Source organism: Medicago sativa, chromosome 4 (genome assembly GCF_051527215.1).
Source record: "Medicago sativa cultivar Bolivia chromosome 4, Bolivia_mono, whole genome shotgun sequence".
In the NCBI taxonomy this organism is placed as follows: domain Eukaryota; kingdom Viridiplantae; phylum Streptophyta; class Magnoliopsida; order Fabales; family Fabaceae; genus Medicago; species Medicago sativa.
Window position 1 is genome coordinate 9,503,585 of NC_140752.1, and position 18,292 is coordinate 9,521,876.

At 33.8% G+C, this 18,292-nt stretch overlaps 1 protein-coding gene across 2 annotated transcripts; it reads right to left on the reverse strand.

The window, feature by feature from the left end:
* Positions 1 to 233: 233 nt before the first annotated feature.
* On the reverse strand, positions 234 to 14,917 carry LOC146926113 (coatomer subunit beta'-2-like). Of its 2 annotated transcripts, XM_085758504.1 has the most exons (24): positions 14,813 to 14,917; positions 14,507 to 14,527; positions 13,832 to 13,893; positions 13,365 to 13,419; positions 11,953 to 11,989; positions 11,500 to 11,825; positions 11,272 to 11,403; positions 11,013 to 11,161; positions 10,502 to 10,570; positions 10,062 to 10,212; positions 9,904 to 9,969; positions 8,907 to 9,095; positions 8,410 to 8,550; positions 8,021 to 8,095; positions 7,715 to 7,891; positions 7,487 to 7,578; positions 7,291 to 7,407; positions 5,088 to 5,202; positions 4,872 to 4,943; positions 3,598 to 3,794; positions 3,401 to 3,494; positions 3,222 to 3,328; positions 2,981 to 3,113; positions 234 to 855 (listed from the first exon to the last, which is right to left on the reverse strand). In XM_085758504.1, the coding sequence occupies exons 1-24, from the start codon at positions 14,813 to 14,815 to the stop codon at positions 640 to 642; spliced, it is 2,796 nt and encodes a 931-aa protein (XP_085614630.1). In that variant the 5' UTR covers positions 14,816 to 14,917; the 3' UTR covers positions 234 to 639. The 2 variants fall into 2 exon arrangements, with proteins under 2 accessions (XP_085614630.1, XP_085614631.1); XM_085758505.1 differs by lacking the exon at positions 14,507 to 14,527.
* Positions 14,918 to 18,292: the final 3,375 nt, after the last annotated feature.

Below are 18,292 nucleotides of genomic sequence, written 5' to 3' on the forward strand. Positions count from 1 at the left end.
AATGATAAAAACCACAATGACATGCAGATCTGTTTCAGTTCTGTGCACTGGTGAATTCCGGATTATATAATCCGGAATGTCCCAAGGGTAAAATTGAAAAAAAAAAAATAGGGCGTGCGAGGAAAGGCATAGGGTGGAAAAAGTAATACTCTAACTAGGTATTTTGGACTAGAGAAGAGATTCCTAGCATAGCTTGGAACCTCTAGAAACTAAAAGATGAAAGAAAATTAAGATTTAACATAAAACTCATTTTGATATCTTCTCAAAGCAACAAAGAGAGTTTGCAGGAAATATTTGGCATAATTATAACCGCATGATTGTTTAAAAAAAACAAATGTTACAAAAACCCAAACCAATAGCCGCACAAAATTATGAAAAAAGAATAGCTCAAAAAGTTGGGAGATTTAGTACCACTGACAATGGACCTAATTTTACAATATCATATCTAATTCCCAAATATACAGCCTAGTTGTGGTAAAATATTATGATACACAATAAAACTATAATTGGTAGGACTCGGGAGGTAATAGTTGCATTAAAATAACAAGCAGTCAAAATGGGAGTTAGCAAAGGCACATCAGAAACAATCAATCACCAGAGACAAAATTTGGATTTTCACGCTGTGCCAACCAAATGCTTTTACACTGATCCTTCTTTATTAGTAGTCAACTCTTCATCAGCCTCGTTACCATTAACGAGAACTGTACCGTCAGAAGAATCGGCATCAACTACAACTGCATCCTCTTGGCTTCCTTCCTCTCCATTTTGTTCTTCCTGCTCCTCAGTGTAATCCTCTTCTCCATTTTGTTCTTCGTGCCCCTCTGTATAATCCTCTTCTCCATTTTGTTCGGTCGACTGCAACAAGAGGATTTAAAAACAACATAAAGTAACAGTCTAGTGCAAACGTTCACGATCAATAGGAGTTGTAGGTTGTTCCTTCCATTGCAGAAAACATTAGTTTATGGGAACTGCTGAAAACAGCATTGTGAGTATTGGAAACAGCAGAACATTTAACGCTTTAGGTTCAGATTTATATAAGGAGATTTTGCTCTTGCATATTTAGATATGTACGAAGATAGTTAGTTGTATTATCTGTTTTCCTTGTAATAATAATAGTAATATTATTATTATTAATAATAATAAATTTAATAATAATAAAATGTAACTAATTATAAAAGATCACAGCTGTGGACTGTGAAGTGCTAATTAGGGGTCTACAGAGGTCAACTTGTGTTGGATTTGACCAAAACTTGTTAACCGAACCAATCACATTTCCTCGTTCTGGTTTGGGGTCAAAAACCTGTACCTTCCTGTGAGCACGACCATTCGGGATGCGACAACAGGTCATGAACTATAAAATATTTTTCAAATTGCAACAAAAATGTAAATAAAATAACATTCTATTCCACAAAATAATTCAATAACTTTCCATCACTTAAAATTCAAACACTTGAACTAATTGGAACACTTTTAGATTAACACTTAAAATTCTTGAAAAAAAAAAAAAAAAAAAAGAACAAAATTTATAATTTATTTTCAGCTGGTCAGGTTTGAAAGTTCATGAATTTGAAATCATGAACCCATTACCCGAACCAAACTACTTAGCTTTGCCTGAGTTGGTTTGAGTTCAACCCAAACAACAAGAAAAACCAAGCGCTTTGTATTGGGTTGTCGAGATGATGATATTGATTTATCCCTATGAAAACTCCTAGTGCTAATTACCAAAGTATTTAGAATTTCCTATTTTATTTTCCTTCTCAAGTTTGGATAGATGGGGTTCAATTCCACTCCTGTTTTTAGCTTCCAATCGACACAACTAACGATATAGAAAATGGCTGTTATTTTGTTTTAACAAAAATTGTCTAAAGAAGTCATCACGAGTATGTCAATTCAAATGATCCATTAGCAGACATCTTGATAAAGTCTTTAAGGGGAGCATTTGGCTTACATTCTCCTAGGGGTGGCAAAACGGGTCTGACCCGCCGGGCCGGCCCGTTTGGCCCGCTATTTTTGGCAGACTGAGTCGAAGTTTTGAACCCGCTTTCTATAGCTGGCTCGTCTCGTTAAAATACGGGGCGGGCACGGGCCCGCTTAACTCGTTGGAAACGGGATGGGCACAGGGCGGGGAGGCCCGCTTAACTCGTGTTTCAATTTGTTATTGAGTCTTATTTTATGTTTTTGGATTTATTTTGGTTGTCAGATATATTTGGAGACTTATTTTATGCTTTTGGATTTATCTTGGTTGTTGAGTTTATTTATTTTGAGACTTATTTTATAATTTGATTGTTGGATTTATTTTATGATTTGTTTTATGTTGCGCATTTGCCTTATTTTGCTATTAGTTATGATGTTGAATTCAACAATTTGATAATTATCTTGTTTTTCACAAATTTACTTGCTACCTATTCTTTTATATTTTTTTTTTACGATAAAAGCAACACAGTTTTTTTGTAAGAATTAAGTTGTAAAAAAAAATTAAAAATAAAGTTTTTGTTTGGCGGACCGGCCCACCAACTCGCAAGCCCGCCACTAAACGGGGCGGGGTGAGATTTTGGACTCAGTCACAAAATTTGACTCGGCTCGTCTCGTCTCATTTTTAGCGGCTTAGACGAGGTGGGCCCAAATGGGGCGGGCCGGCCCGCTTTGCCATCCCTACATTCTCCACCTTGAGGGGAGTGTTGGAAAGAGCCTAGTGACTGGGAAATATAGTAGCATTTAAAGCTTTAGGTTCGAATTCATGTGCAGTGATTTTATTCATTCATGTACTTATGAAGTTGCACTGGCGTTTACTTTTTTTTTATGAAGTTGCACTGGTGTTTATTTTTATTCATAATGAAAATAATCATTAAGTGTATAGAAATATCAAATCTGCAAAGTGTTAGTCTCTCAAGCATTCGTCCTATCTCTGTTTTTCTTCAAAGATTTTAAAGTCAAACATTTAGATAACTTTTATATTGTGTAAACCATATATTTAGTATACCTCATGACTAAAGTCCCCATTCTCAAGAGGCTGATCCCCTTCTTCGATCTGCATATTTCTGAAAGCATCAACAAGGGTGACATGTGATTTACCAGCATGGTTAACATACTCCTCTGCAGGATGGTAAACGCCCCTATAATAAAAGAATGGAATAAAGTAAGTCAAGAACATGTTGGAAATGCATAGTACAGACTATATAAGCTGCAAGATAATGTAAGAAAGTAAGCATTTCCCAACACACCTTGTTTCTGCAGCTTTGGATTCAACAGCAAGTGCAACTTGCCAATCATCAAACAAATTAGGATACTCCTCAGGATCAGCCAAAGATTCAGCAGCTTTTGGATTAACCTGTGGATTTTACCACATAAATATAAGAATTTATTTACTAAAGCCACACACTATCTATTAATAAGAAGTTACCTTGCTGAGATCTTTTCTCCATATTGCCACTATCTCTGAGACCTTGCTTGGAAGATATGATCGAGCCATCAAGGCAGCCTCTGGAATCCGATTGCTGCCAAAAGCATAAGTCAGCTACGTGTAATGACAGTCTAATCATCCCCCACCCCCGTTTAAGTAATGTCATCAATGAAAAGAATGTGACAGTAGAATTTTACCTTTCTACTAACAATTGAAGGCAGTCTTCAAGTTTACCCAACATAAATAAGCAAAGGTAAGCAACATTGTTCTTCCCTTGCTCTTTAGCAAGAGTTGCAAGTTTTGATATTCCTTCCGCATCTCCTATAGAAGAATATAGAAGCAACAACCCACTCAAATCCATTGCATGTTTTAAACACTCCTCCGCCATTTCAAACTGCAAGAACAGAATACAGTGAGCTGTAAAAAACAAACATCAAGTGCCTCAAAAATCATTACTTATTATGACAAGAATAAATAAATATTCAACGCCTTAAGCATGCACTAGAATAAAGTCAGCATCTACAACTCACGATCTTCGGGAGTTTTGAAGGGGAGTGAAGTGTTTCCTAATGGATTGTTTTAAAATGGGATTGAGTAAAATACTACTGTACATTTTAGAAGTTCTATAGTAGCAATGGAAGGAAGGCACTCAACATTATTTGAAAGTCACAACAATGACTAAAAATATGGTGTCTCCAGAACTATCCTTTTAATGACATGGTTGCAGCAAAAGAAGGGAACTTTTTTTTTTTATGGCATTTTTTTACGACGGCAAAAGAAGGGAACTGAGGGTACAGCAAACGAACATTTTTATAAATAAAAAAAAAAGTGGAGAGTAATTTTTTTCGAACCATTCAAATTGGTATGAAAATGTGGGTGTACCTACTTGACCATTCCACGCTATCACTTAAAAGAGCTCCCAAACAATATGTTTTTGTTATTCTATCCAATCCTAGAAGCATCTGGTATCTATCGTCATGGAAGCATGGGAAGGGCCAAAAGCAGGGAGTGGTCCGACAACTCCAAAATTTGACGAGTAGAGTTATAGGTGGATGGTCCAGGTGTGAGTATTTTGAAGGCAACAAAATACATTAAGTTATGATAGTCCGGTGGGACTGGAACATTTCCACATGAGGGCAAAAGCTTTTGAATGGTAGTCTTCAAGTAAGCAAGACAATCCAAATAAATCTTGTGGACTAATGAGAAGGATGTGTATGAGCAATTCCAACCAGGAGTTTGGGATTGTCTACCAGATTAAGAAAATGTAGAGCAAGAAAAAAAAAAAGAGAGAGAGATAAAAAGGAAAAGAGCAAAGAAGACCGCCCAGTGGTAGATATGGACATGAATATTTTGATATGTAACTCAAATAGATTTAAATAGATTTGGACATGGGTATTTAGGAGCGTAGTTCAGTCAATTACTAACAGAAAACACCAAAAACATAGATTCGTTTGACAGGGGAGAAATATACATTTCCAGTAGACATGGCTAATTCTCCCAACTGCTTCCATTTGGACTCGCTCTTCACTTCTATAGCAATAGCCTGCAAAAAGAGAGGATAAACATTACTCCCAACATAAACTGACAAATCAAACTCATTAAAACGAGAAATGAAGAAAATAAAATACCAAAGTTATGATATTTCACAAGTCCAGTAATATTGCCTTCTTGGGAAAGAAGAACTTACCTTTGCAACCTCTAATCTTCCAAGCTGTATGGCTAGATCAAATCTGTACTCCGGATCAGTAGCTACTTCAAGAGCATCCTCTATCATGCCTCGTGATTCGAGGAAATGAGCCACACTGCCATAAAAACAAATATTGCAGTTAGGATGATACGACATTTGTGTTCCAACTTTTAAAACTGATGTGCTAGTAATTAGCAACACTGTGTAATAGAAAAAAATTATAAACATACGACATATAAAGAACATGCACTGCACTACATATCCCATACAAGACTATACATTAAATCATAAAAGCATGCCAAGCCATGATAAATAATATGGAAGCAGACTAGAGTCCAGACTAACATATCAAAGTGAGCAAGAAGCAAAGTGCGACTAGTATGCAAACTAATAGCCGTTGCCAAAAAAAAAAAAAACCAATAGCTTAGGATCATATAAAGGAAAAAAGATTCTCTGTCAACCACATAAGATCCACTTTTATGTCTCAGCAGGTAGACAATTTCTTAGAATATGGATTGGACCTTACTCAACCTTACAACACTGGCTTGTGAGGTGAGCGTTGTCCAAGCTATATAAACACTACATAGGTCATATCTCTAGGCAATGTGGGACTAAATCCACCCACTCACAACCAGCACAATGAAGATGTTGGAGGCTACAATGAAGGCAACCTAAATGCCACAATTAGGAGGCTAGGGGCGGACAGCAATGAAGGCGGAATTTCCAACACACATCCCTCTCGCTTGGGCCCCAATGAGCCTGAAGCGTGGAGGACGATGGAAGCTCAACAATGGATTTAGGATAGGCTCTAATACTACCTTGGAATTTGGGTTGGGCTTAACTCAACCTTAAAAAACCGGCTTGTAATGAAGGTGTTGGAGGCTACAATGAAGGCAACCTAAATGCCACAATTAGGAGGCTAGGGGCGGACAGCAATGAAGGCGGAATTTCCAACACACCCCCTCATACTTTGGCCCCAATGAGCCTGAAGCGTGGAGGACGAGGGAAGCTCAACAACAGATTAGGATAGGCTCAAATACTATCTTAGAATTTGGGTTGGACCTAACTCGACCTTAAAAATCCGGCTTGGAAGGTGAGGGCTGCACAACCTTTATACATTACATAGGCCATATCTCTAGGGAATGTCGGACTAAATCCACCAATTCACACCAACACAATGAAGGTGTTGGAGGCTGCAATGAAGGCAACTTAAATCCTGCAATTAGGTGGCTAGGGCGGACCGAAACGAAGGCGGAATTCCCAACACATTTTAATCGGAATAAGACTAAAACAACTCTAGCAGAAAGATAGAAAGGGCATGTAGTGCATGACAATTATCTTATATACACATTTTATTTCTCAGAAAAGAAAGTATTTACATAATTTTATCAAGTATAACACATTCAAGGAAATGCATTTCTTAAAAACATTAAAACATAGTTACAAAATAATGAAAGGAAAGGTTATTATCTGTGAAGCCCCGATACTTCAAAATGGATGACGTACCGTATCCCCTGCGTATCCTGCACCGATACCTGCCCGATACTTCCCGATACGTATCCGGAGAGTATCCAAATATTAAATTTTATTTTTTTAAAAATTAATTATCCGATACTTTCCGATACGTCCCGATACACACGGATACTTGTGTTTTTTTATATTATTTTGATTTCTGTTTTTTTTTTTTTTGTAAAAAATAAGAATAAAAACAGTATATTACTATAATATATATACATTTCTTTTATCTTTCTTTGGTGTCAGTACGACCCACACCACACTACACAAACAATTGCATCTTTCCCTTTCTAAGAAATTAGGGTTTCAACTTTTTCTTCCAAAGTGGTCGCCGTCCACTTTGGCCACCGTCGAAGTCTTGGTATTAGACGACTTTGGTATATATTGCGTATGTAATTGACTAATGACCACTCTCTTAATCGTCAATATTATTTATATTTATGTTAATGTGCTACGAGCCTGGTTTCTTGTGTTTGTTAATATATTTGCATATTAAAAAAATGGTTATAATTATATTGTACATTTAATTATATAATTTTTTTATTAACGTATCCCAGCCGTATCGTATCTTGATTTTTGAAATTTTCCCGTATCAGCGTATCGGTGCAGTATCGTATCCGTATCGTATCTCGTATCCGGGCTTCCCAGGTTATTATGCAACAAAGTAACCAAAAAAAGTAACTACTACCTGTTATGATGCTCTTTCGGAATTGATGGCAGAATTTCATTAGCCTTTTCCAAATCACCACGCATCACAAGAGTCTTGTACTCAATCAAGCTTAAAAGCAGTGTGTAGCCCACAACACTGAAGAACAATTGAGAAAAAAAATATCAAGATAACTGCAAGAGATATTATGAATAATGCAAGCAGTTGTCCCACTTACTTGAATTCTTTGTCAATCAAATAAACCCTACTTTGGCTGGCAAGATATCCCAACAAGTACATTGGACGGTCCAAGTGAAACATTGTTGTTACCTTGTAATTCAATAAAAATAAATATTTTAATTATTTGATAAAAGAAGAAATTCATTACGACAAAGAGACGATAATTACAAAGGGTTCGATAAATAAATATGGAGATCCTTTGAAGCTAAAAGGAGTGAGTTAATACCTCACCACCAACACAGTAATTAAGCCTCCAAGAAGAATTGGTGTAGATAAAACAGTCCCCGACCCAGATCCCTGTCCTGACACGTTCACTCATTTCATGCAGGAGCTCAAAGGCATCTTCAACACCTTGCTCATCCACAGATCTCCCACTATCTAAGTATGATGAAACAACATCACGCTGCAACAGTAGAAATGATGTTTACTGTGGTTAACTAAATATCCATTCAAACGAAAAGATAGGGAAAGCATAACGCCCTTAAGAAAAAGTGAAAAACTATAAGAAAATCAAGTCAATCAGAATACTCACGTTGTACTTTAGAATGTAGAATGATGCATCACTAGCAATCGCCACTAGATCACCGCTATCAGCCCAGTAGAGGTTCTGACCCAACAAAAAATTACAAAATTTACAAGGAATGAGGTCAGGGGAAAAGGAAAAAAAATTAGGAATCAGTTTGGTAGTAGAAAATGTTTTTTTTTTTTTTTTCATATTATTTTCAATTCTAATTACAAAAATGTCCCATTGTTTTCAAGTTTGAAGTTTTCTATTAAAAACAACGGAAACAACTTTTAGTATTTTCACTCTTTAATGTATAAAAGTTTAAAGATGGGATACAAAGTGCCATTTTTGTAACTAAATCAGAAAATAAAATAAAAAATAACAGGCCCTAGATGTCACTTCATGAAAGCACTTACTTTCACATTGACATCAATGCGCCTAATCAATCTGCATTCAGCCCAATCATAAAAGCAGATGAAATCATTTGAGCACATCGATAATACAGTGCCACCAAATATTCGTTCTGCTGAAAAGGTCGGTCGGATACTCTTCTTTTCCTGAAATACAAAAAAAAAAAAATCTCAACTTCAATTAAAAGTTCCTATAGAAGACTTGTTTCAGTAGGCATACAGCTATGCAATAAGAGAAATTTATTGAGAGCCAAGCCAGGCTTTGATCTTTTTATAAAAAAAAAAAATGTTGACAGCATTGACATTCCCAATTTTGCTTGTTAGATAATTCTATTGAGGAAAATCAATTGCCAACCTAATTAATTTTGTTTGGTTCTTTCCCTAAATATTAAATCAATAGAAAGACCCATTTTGCTCGCAGTTGGAAGAAATATTAAGGATTAGTTGGCTGTTACCGTCATTTTCAATCAAAAAATGGGAATATTTCAAAATGAAGTTCAAACCTGGAAAGTTTTGCTGAAAATTTTAATTTTTGAAGTAGTTTCCCTCACAGCATACTCTCCATCCGAAGACCAAACAATTTCCAGTGCTGAACCAAATGACCTATTTCTCCATGCCAAGGCAGTATATATAATATACTCACCATCCCCACAAACAACAACAAACCTTCCATTTGGATTGTGCCTTAAACTCTGAAAATAAAAAAGCAAATCACAAGTCAATATACATGAAGAAACAAATTAACAATCGTAATTGAAGCCAAAGAACTGATTAAACTCATTTCTTCAGGTATCGATTGAAGACTTCAAGAGCTCGATGGACCCATACTGGGGGGGCTACTCTCCCAACACCTATTTTTTCTATCATCCCAGACCTTGATTAGGGAAAATCAAGCTCGTCACCACTTGGAGCAGTAAATGTTTGTATTAGGAACCCAAGAATTGGATTCCAAAGAAACAACACTTTATTTAAGAAATATGATAGAATAGGAGAGAACCTCACCTCAAGGGTTTCCCCTTACAATAGAGAATACACTATTCACAATTACAATGTCAATATTCAAAGATACCCCCAAACTTTTGTGTTCTCCTATTTATACACGTATTTCTCTACCTAACTAACTTCCTAACTGATTCTTCCGATTCTAACTCCTAACAGTTTTCACATTACATAATAAAACCTATCTTTATTTAAAAAAATACTCATTTACACCCAGATTATCTACTACAGAAGAATGATGAAGATCAATTGAATCCTATAAAACAATAACAGACGTTTTGCATAGAGTATCAAAACATTAAAATACATGGCCAGGTTTAATAAAAATGAAAAAAAAAAAAAAAAAAAAACTGACATAAATATATCAAAATGCCAGAATTGCTAAATAATGTAAATATGCTTGTTCCCAAAAATCTGTTAAGAGGATTGTACAATGTGAGAATAAATGCCAGCAAAGTAAATAAGTAATGCAAAATAGTAAGAAAAAGGATCTTCGCTCACTTGTGGATAGAGATCACAGGTGCCCAACTCCTTAATAGCTAATGGTAACCTTTCTCCATCAGCAATCTGAAAAGCACAGTACTCGTCTGTGTCATTGATAAAAAATTAAGTTTCCATTTCTTCCTCGCATATTATACTGCCAAATAATGAGTCCATACCTCCGCATCTGCTCCTACACTCCTTATATTGACAGTTTGAATCTCATTATGCTTAGCCCAAATGATCTTCCCGCTGTTGTCCATGCTAGCTACAGGTTCTTCTCGACCGAGTTTGACCATTATAGTTCCTTCATCATAGCCAATCACAACTCTACAAAAATAGATTTTTTGTAACGTATGTCATACTCATCAAGGAGGATCAGAGATGATATTTTTTTAAGATAAGAAAAGTAAAGGAGATTCTGCATCTGTGGAGTGATCAAAGCAAACAAGACCACATAAAATATAAGAGAAGTTTTCTATTCAGATAAAAACACTTCATTATAATTATAGAGGCAATACTTGACACTATAGTCCCAGTCAAAATGATTCAAGGGCCTAAGTATGAAACTCAAATTACTTGCAGATATTTTCTTTAAGGGAAAGAAAAAAAAACTCACCGACGTGAACCCTTCAGGTAGCCAATAGCCCAAACTCTTTCAAGACCATAGTTCAATGTGTTCTCAAGCCTGCAAGCAGATTAAACCACCATGAAGTTTTTTTTTTAAAAATTGACAAGAATATATACATAATTTAAATATAATTTTAGTAAAATCTTAAAAGTATAACATGGTAAAAATAAACAAAATATAATAGTATAATAATACACTAAAAAAATTAGAAAACAAAATCTAGTCTCTGCTAGTCAGAATTTCAACGCTATATCCATTCTCACGTGAATGTCAAATTTAGACATAATAGGTCATCATAAGATAGCTAAAGCAAGCAACAAGTAAAAACAAAAGATATGCAGGGATAAGGTCTCGTTCTAAGAACAAAAGTCAACCTAAAACATACTATTCAGGTTCCTATGAGAGAGTGAAGACAATGACACACAAAAGCATGACGAATGCACCAAATAGAATAAGATAAAACTCACAACTCCTCATTCTGTGAACAGCATCAACTTACCTATAAGTTGTTGAATGCCAAATGCGGACTGTACCATCCTCAGAGCCAGTAATGATAATAGGAAGTTCAGGATGAAAGCATACAGCAGATACATTGTGAGTGTGACCATCTAGAGTCTGGACACAACTTTTGGTCTGATAATCCCATACCTGTTTCCCAGGTTATATAGGACTATTAATTGCCGTCATGTATATATACATATACGAAAACAAATCAATGGGTAGATGTAGAGTAAAGAAACAAAGAACATAAATCAAACCTTGGCCGTGTGATCATCAGAACCAGTTATTAGATAAGGTTTGTCACCACCTGTAAAATAATCAACGCAGTTCACTCCTTTTTGATGGGCATCCAACGTAAAATTTGGGTCAGGAGAACCAAGATTCCAAATCTGCCAGGGAATATAACAGTATTATGCATAATATTATTGCATTGGTGTATGTAAACAAATAAACTGCTGAAAACATCTGACAAAAAGAATCTAAACCTTTATGGTTCGATCAAGAGATGCACTGGCAAAGGTATTTGTATCTTTAGGGTTGAATGTCACTTGCATGACATAATGAGAATGTCCCTCAAATATCTGGGTACAGATCCAGCCTTTTTCCCAATCCCAAAGCTTTATGAGCATATCATCAGACGACGATAGCACATAGGGAAGGGTGGGATGAACAGCCACACACCTAATGTAATCTGAGTGTGCCTCAAATACTTTAACTTTATCCATTGTGTTGTAATTATATACACGAATAAACATATCATCTGCTCCTGCAACAACCCACTGTTTGCGTGCAATAAACTTGGCTGACCTAACTGCAAAACGATACCATACTTGAGACCAATGAAATGAAATATATAAAGAAAAAACGACTTCGTGGAAATGAATCAAGAGGCAGATTTACAAACAATGAAATAAACAGACTGAAAGAAGCTCACGCACCAGGTAACTCAGTAACCTCGAAAGACTTAGCCATGGTCTGAAATTTGAAAAAAGAATAATTAAAGTTAATTGCACAACCAAAATTATAGAAACTTATAAGTATGTGTGTACGAAGAAAGGCCTGTGAAAAATTTAAATGTAGAACAGGCGAGTAGAGAATGTCCTTTAATACCAATCTATCTATAAATATGTATAAAATGCATTAGTCTATGGAACCATATATTATCATGGAGAAACCATGAATCTATGATATGAAAAGCAAGAAGTATAGCCTCACTGTACAGTAGTGGAACCAGCAAAATACAACATGCAGTACAGGAGCAAAACTCTTCCAAGCCAGTGTTATAACTTCTTTGGCTATATAAGAGGGCCGAAATTGAAATAGCCAATGCTGGTAATAAATCTAAAAAAGCACGAACCTCACCACACTAAGAATATGTACTTCAAACAGGTCAACTAACCAAACATCCCTCACAAATACGTAAATCTAACAATATGCCTAAATAAATCACCTGGTATGGGGAGGAAAATGTAGGCTAAATAAAGTGGAGGTAAATCAGCTTATTAGGAATTTGACCCAGGTTCAAACAGGCCAACCCAAACGGACATGGTGTGATGGCGTCACTAGTGCTCTTGGGAACTTATTCCCATCAAATTACAAGGGTGATTTTACAAAACACTACATACTCTCGATCTGCGGTATAAAATGCTACAGTAATTTCTGACCAGTCTTCAACAGAAAAGATCACTGAAAGTGTTTTATTCACTAAAAAATCACAATATAAATTGCTACAGTTCAAAACTTGATGCATGTATTAAGCCAGAGTCTTTCTTCAAACTCCGTACATAAGGAAAGTAATTCTACATATAGCAATTCAGGAGATTATGAGGACCAATTTTTATATGAAGGGATTTATTTAGTTGTGGCTTTAATGTGCAAAGCTAGATAAATCAAATACTACACCGGTCTTGAATATAAATAAAAACTTATTTGGTGGTCTAAAATATAAACAAATCTTAACTAATTTTACCATATTTGATGACGTAGATCCTAAAATAACTTTCAATGAATATAATTTATATTCAATATCCCATAAAGGGCAGTTTGCAGAATAAAATTACTTTGTTGATTACATTAAGACAGTTTCAATTGACTAATATTCTTAATTAATGTGTATAGGTATTTTTGCTAGTAATCGAGACCGGTGGGAGTAATATTTTAGAAGAACACTAACATTTTGGACAGCGCTTTCACGTAATACTAGTTTTTCTTAAAAAAGAAAACGAAACAAAGAATATGTGGCTCTTTTAAATTTGAATGAAGTCATAACAATAGTCTTCTTTATTCATGAATGAGCCGTTCATTACATATAATAACAATATAAACATCTGAATTATAAAAATTTACGCACCTGAGATTGGTAGTTCCAGATACAGACAGTCCCGGAGTATAAACTTGCTAGAATCCTGCATTAATGATGGTAAAATGACACAATTCAGCAAAACATCCAAGTATCCCCTATTCACCAACAGTGTTGTTAAATAGTAGCTATAGCGGCAAATATACAACTGTAGCATAGCGAAATTTGGACAAGCCGCTTTTGTTCCATCGTACCCTATTTAGTACTACAAAATGTTGTCAACTAGCAGCGATAGTGGCGTTATAGCACGTAGCAAAATTTTGAACAATCCTACATTTTCCACTAGCCAAGATTGATAACACTCTTAATAGATGGAACACTTAATAAGGACCAAACGAATGGAACCAATTCCACATAAGGAGCAACAAAATATAAATACGGTTTAAAATTTAGCTTCATTTCATAAAAACAAATTCCATAGAAGAAATGACACAACACAGCGAAGAACAAGGTATTACCATGGTTCTGTTGGATGTAGATCCACAGACTTTACTCTTTCTGATCTTTGCGCAAGCTTTCGCTGATCAAATTACACAAGAGCACATCAGTTTCATCAATCTAAAACCTAAACACTCATAATCTTCTTAGTTGCTAAGAAATCTAATTCACAAAAAATCTTGCTGACTAGCCAAACCGCTATAAACACTTCCACCATACTTTCTTTATGAGAAATCTAATTCGCACAAATAATCTCACTAACTAGCTAATTAATCATTTTTAAGCAAGAGAACACAAAATAGACCTCAAATCAAAATCTAAAAAAATACATCGGTTCAATCAATAATCAATTAAAATCTAAACACTTGCACTCTGCTTAGTTTATGAGAAATGCAATTCACAAAAAACAGCATTTCTCAACAGGCTAAAACAACATATCAGTTAAATCAATAATCAATTACAAATATAAACACTTCAACTCTGCTTAGTTTCTGACAAATCAATTCACAAAAAAATCTCACAAACTAGCTAAAACACAAAATTAATTTCGAATCAAAAGCCAAAATAAAAAGCTAATTAAACAATTCTCAGAAATCTAATTGACACAATAAATCTCATTAATTAGCTAATTAATCATTTCTAAGCAAGAAAACACAAAATAAACCTCAAATTAAAAGCTAAAAGAAAAGAATTACCTTGATTTCGAGTCTGAGAGGCTGTAAAATCAATCAAAACAACAAACAAAAACAAAATTAGATTAGATCACAAATTAACTAAAATCGCATAAGTTTCTTCAAAAAAAAAACTAAAATCGCATAAGCTAAACAAATCAAAATTACGAAATGGTTCGCATTTCTGAGTTATGGAGACGCAATGAATTGAATGAAATTAGAAACGGAATATGAAAAACGTGAAATCTAAGTAAGTGAGTTTCAGATCTAAGGTTGTTAAGAATTTCGAAACCGTTAGAGATAGAGAAGAGATCGAAGAATAAACTTTACCATTTCTGAAGATTGGAGAAAGTGGTTAGGTTTTGGTTGAGAAAAGTGGATTTTGAAGAAACCTAAAGAGAGGTTTCAGATAATAGTGAAAATGTTGAGATCGATGGGGAAGAAAGAGAGAGTGTGTGATGATTTGCACTTGCTCTGTTTGTAAAAATAGCGGATAGCTAATAAGTTAGCTGATAGTTTTTAGCTGATAGCTTATAGCTGATGACTGATAGCTGACAAGCTAATTGAAGTGTTTGGTAAAATGAACGGCTCAACTAGCTGATAAATGTAAAATGACACAAAAGGACATTCTTAATTCATAATAAAATTTACAATAATTGATATTTAAAATACTTTCTTTTACCAAAATATTTAGAATAATTAAAATTTAGTAGTTTAAATTTACTAATTTAATACTCCCTCCGTCCCGGAATAACTGACCTATTTTCTAAAAAAAAGTGTCCCAAAATAACTGACCAATTTCAATTTTCAATACAACTTTCATCATTCCCAATACAATATAACACTAAATAATACTACTTTTTTTTGAAGGAAAATAATACTACTTTTATCATTCCCAATACAATATATTCCACTTTCCCCTTTATTTATACATTTTTCTTAATATGCGTGAAAAACAAAATTGTGTCAATTAAATTGGGACGGAGGTAGTATATATTTTATATGTTATTATTAAATTAATTATTTTCCACTAAAATTTTATTTTAAACTTTTATTCATTAAGTTTTATAACGTAACAAAAAAAATATGTTTCTATCTATCCATTTTAACTTATAAACCTAAGAATAAAAAATTAAACTATAAACTTAACAAAAAGAACGTCAAATTCAACTAACAAAGAAAATTATAAACATAATTTATTGTAGCAACTCACAGTAGTAACAATGAAAGTAACGTAACAGCGCATATAATAAATTAAGTTACTTCTATAATGTCCCTTAAAAAAAGTGTAACAATATGACATATATAAAACCAGCCCAAAAAAATAATATATAAAAGCACGTAAAAACGTAACATTTTGTAAAAAAATAATATATAAACATAATATGTTTTTTTTTGAAAGGATATAAACATAATATGTTAGTCGAAACAAAATATATAAAGGTAACTTCAACAAATTATAAAGGGGTAGAATTGGTTTTTAGATAAATCAATAAGGGTAAAATTGGAAGAAAAGATAAGAAGCTAAAAGCTATAAGCTCAAACGCTACTTGAAGTAGCTTCTGAAAAATAGCTTATAAGCTCCTGAAATAAGCTATAAGCTCGTTGTAAAAAGTGTTACCAAACAAAGTTATTTTTTGTCAGACGAGCTTATAAGCTATAAGCTAAAAGCTAAAAGCTCTTTTGAGGAGTTACCAAACAGAGCCTTAAGGTGTAGGTTTACGATAATGCCATTGGGAAGGGACAGTGAGTCACCACATTGTAAGGAATAGTAATAAAAAATGATACGATAAACTGAACCGAATCAAATGGTTGACTGATTGAATCGTAAATTAACATTGTCTACCATTTGGTTTTTTAAGTTACTTCATTGCATTTTCGTCGCAATGTAAACAGTTTAAAACATTTATAGAAGATTTCTCGGTTTGATGCGCATTGATTTTTTAAACATATTTGATGGGAGTTAAAGTGACTTTGTAAGAATCCGATTTCTTAATAAGATTGGTTAGATTTCTTATTTTCATATTTTCTCTTTATTTTTAAGGATTAAATTAGACTAGCATTTCTTCATTAATAGTGTAGTGTTTTGTCTTATTTTTTTAATTGACTTTGATTTGAGTCGTATGTGATATACACATCTCTATATACGCTTTTAGGAAGCAACACAACACGCAAGTATCAACTACGACGCAATAGGAAAACATCGTATTTATTTTGCTTATTTTAAGATATCATACTAGATTAATTATATTTCTACCATTATTGCGAAGATTTCATTTAACTTCCCAACGCCACTTAAAACACCTCAATCAGATTTTTTTTTACCTCAAATTACGGTTAAAACAGTGCAATATTGGTATAGTTGTTCCATACTGACAATCGATTGAGACTTCTTAATCATCAAGGTGTTATATAATCGATTAAAGCATATCAGAAATACGATTTTTGCTTATCTTAACTGCATAACTGATCCCTTTTCTAAATGATATAGGTTCGAAATTGAAATTGCCCTAACTATTTTAATTTAACTCTTAAAAACTCATTCAATCAAATTTTATGTCTCGCTAGTCATTCTTTGTAAACCCTAGACTTGTCTCTTACTCTTCTTAGTAGAAAACTCTACCACAAAGCTTAACTCATGAAATATAATAAAACAATTATGTTTTCGATCAATCCATAATTGGTATTAAGGTGGTATTATTCTAATTCATTTTCCTCAAAAGTTAATCCTTGTCTATTTTGATTTCTAATATCATATCCTATTTTCATTTTATGCATTATACTTCCATTAAAGGACTTTGGACAAATTCTTCACATTCTTCTTGTTGTTTGTGAATCTAATTTAGGTATGGAAGAACAATGACAATTCTTATTATGTAGGTTTATAGGAAGGTAAATTTATGATCAAAGTTACATGATTTATTGTATTACATGTGTGCTTTGTTAGGATTGAATGATGTGTGTTTATGATTATATGCTTAATTTTATGTAAGATATATTTTTTCCTTCAAAAAAAAAAAATGTAAGATATATTTTTTCCTTCATGATTATGTTATATTTATGTTCATCGTGTATAAATGTAAATCATTTATAGAGGATAAGTTAATCAATTAGATGAAATAAAAAGGACGCGTTAATCGATTAGAGAAATGTAATACTCGATTACGATAATTAATAATTAATTAGATGAATAGATTAATTTGTTAGGCTTAGTAAAATTGACAAGATAAAGTAACTAATCAATTAAGTGTTGATTAAAACTTATAAAATGCTTCAATGGAATAGATCTTTGAAGTACCATTTCAAAAATATTGAGTTTCTAAGTTTCAAAAAGGTTGAGTCGATTGTCTGCCTTTGAGATTTCATACATTGATTATAACATAAACATTGGTGGATTGCAATACATGCTTTGAGATCTAACAAGAGCGCAAAAGTTCTCTCCTTTGGGATCTAATACATTACACAAATAGGGTAACCTTGCAAAAAGCTCCTTCACCATAATCCTTGGAGATGTATAATGTTTTAGTATTCTCATCCCTACACCTCTGCAGCTGACAGAACCAACATATGGAGGTACCAAGACAAGAAAACAAATAAAAACACACATAGTAAACTCAATATTTCAATTACATTAGAGTTTTACAACAAATGCATGGATTACATTTCTCTCAGAAAAGGTGGTCGAATCATAGTTTTTTTAGGTGGAAGAAAGACCGTGGATTTTCTGAAAGTAACAAAAAAAAGAGAGAGAGGAGTGTGAGAGTAATTGAATTTATTTCAATCTCATATTGACAACTCTATGGAGTTTGG

What these genes read in the sequence shown, in the direction of transcription:
- LOC146926113 (XM_085758504.1), bottom strand. An exon ending in GCATTGATGTCAATGTGAAA is followed by an intron (nt 8,096 to 8,409) that starts GTAAGTGCTTTC and finishes TTGTTGGGTCAG; the next exon opens with AACCTCTACTGGGCTGATAG. An exon ending in ATTACTGTGTTGGTGGTGAG is followed by an intron (nt 7,579 to 7,714) that starts GTATTAACTCAC and finishes TTGAATTACAAG; the next exon opens with GTAACAACAATGTTTCACTT.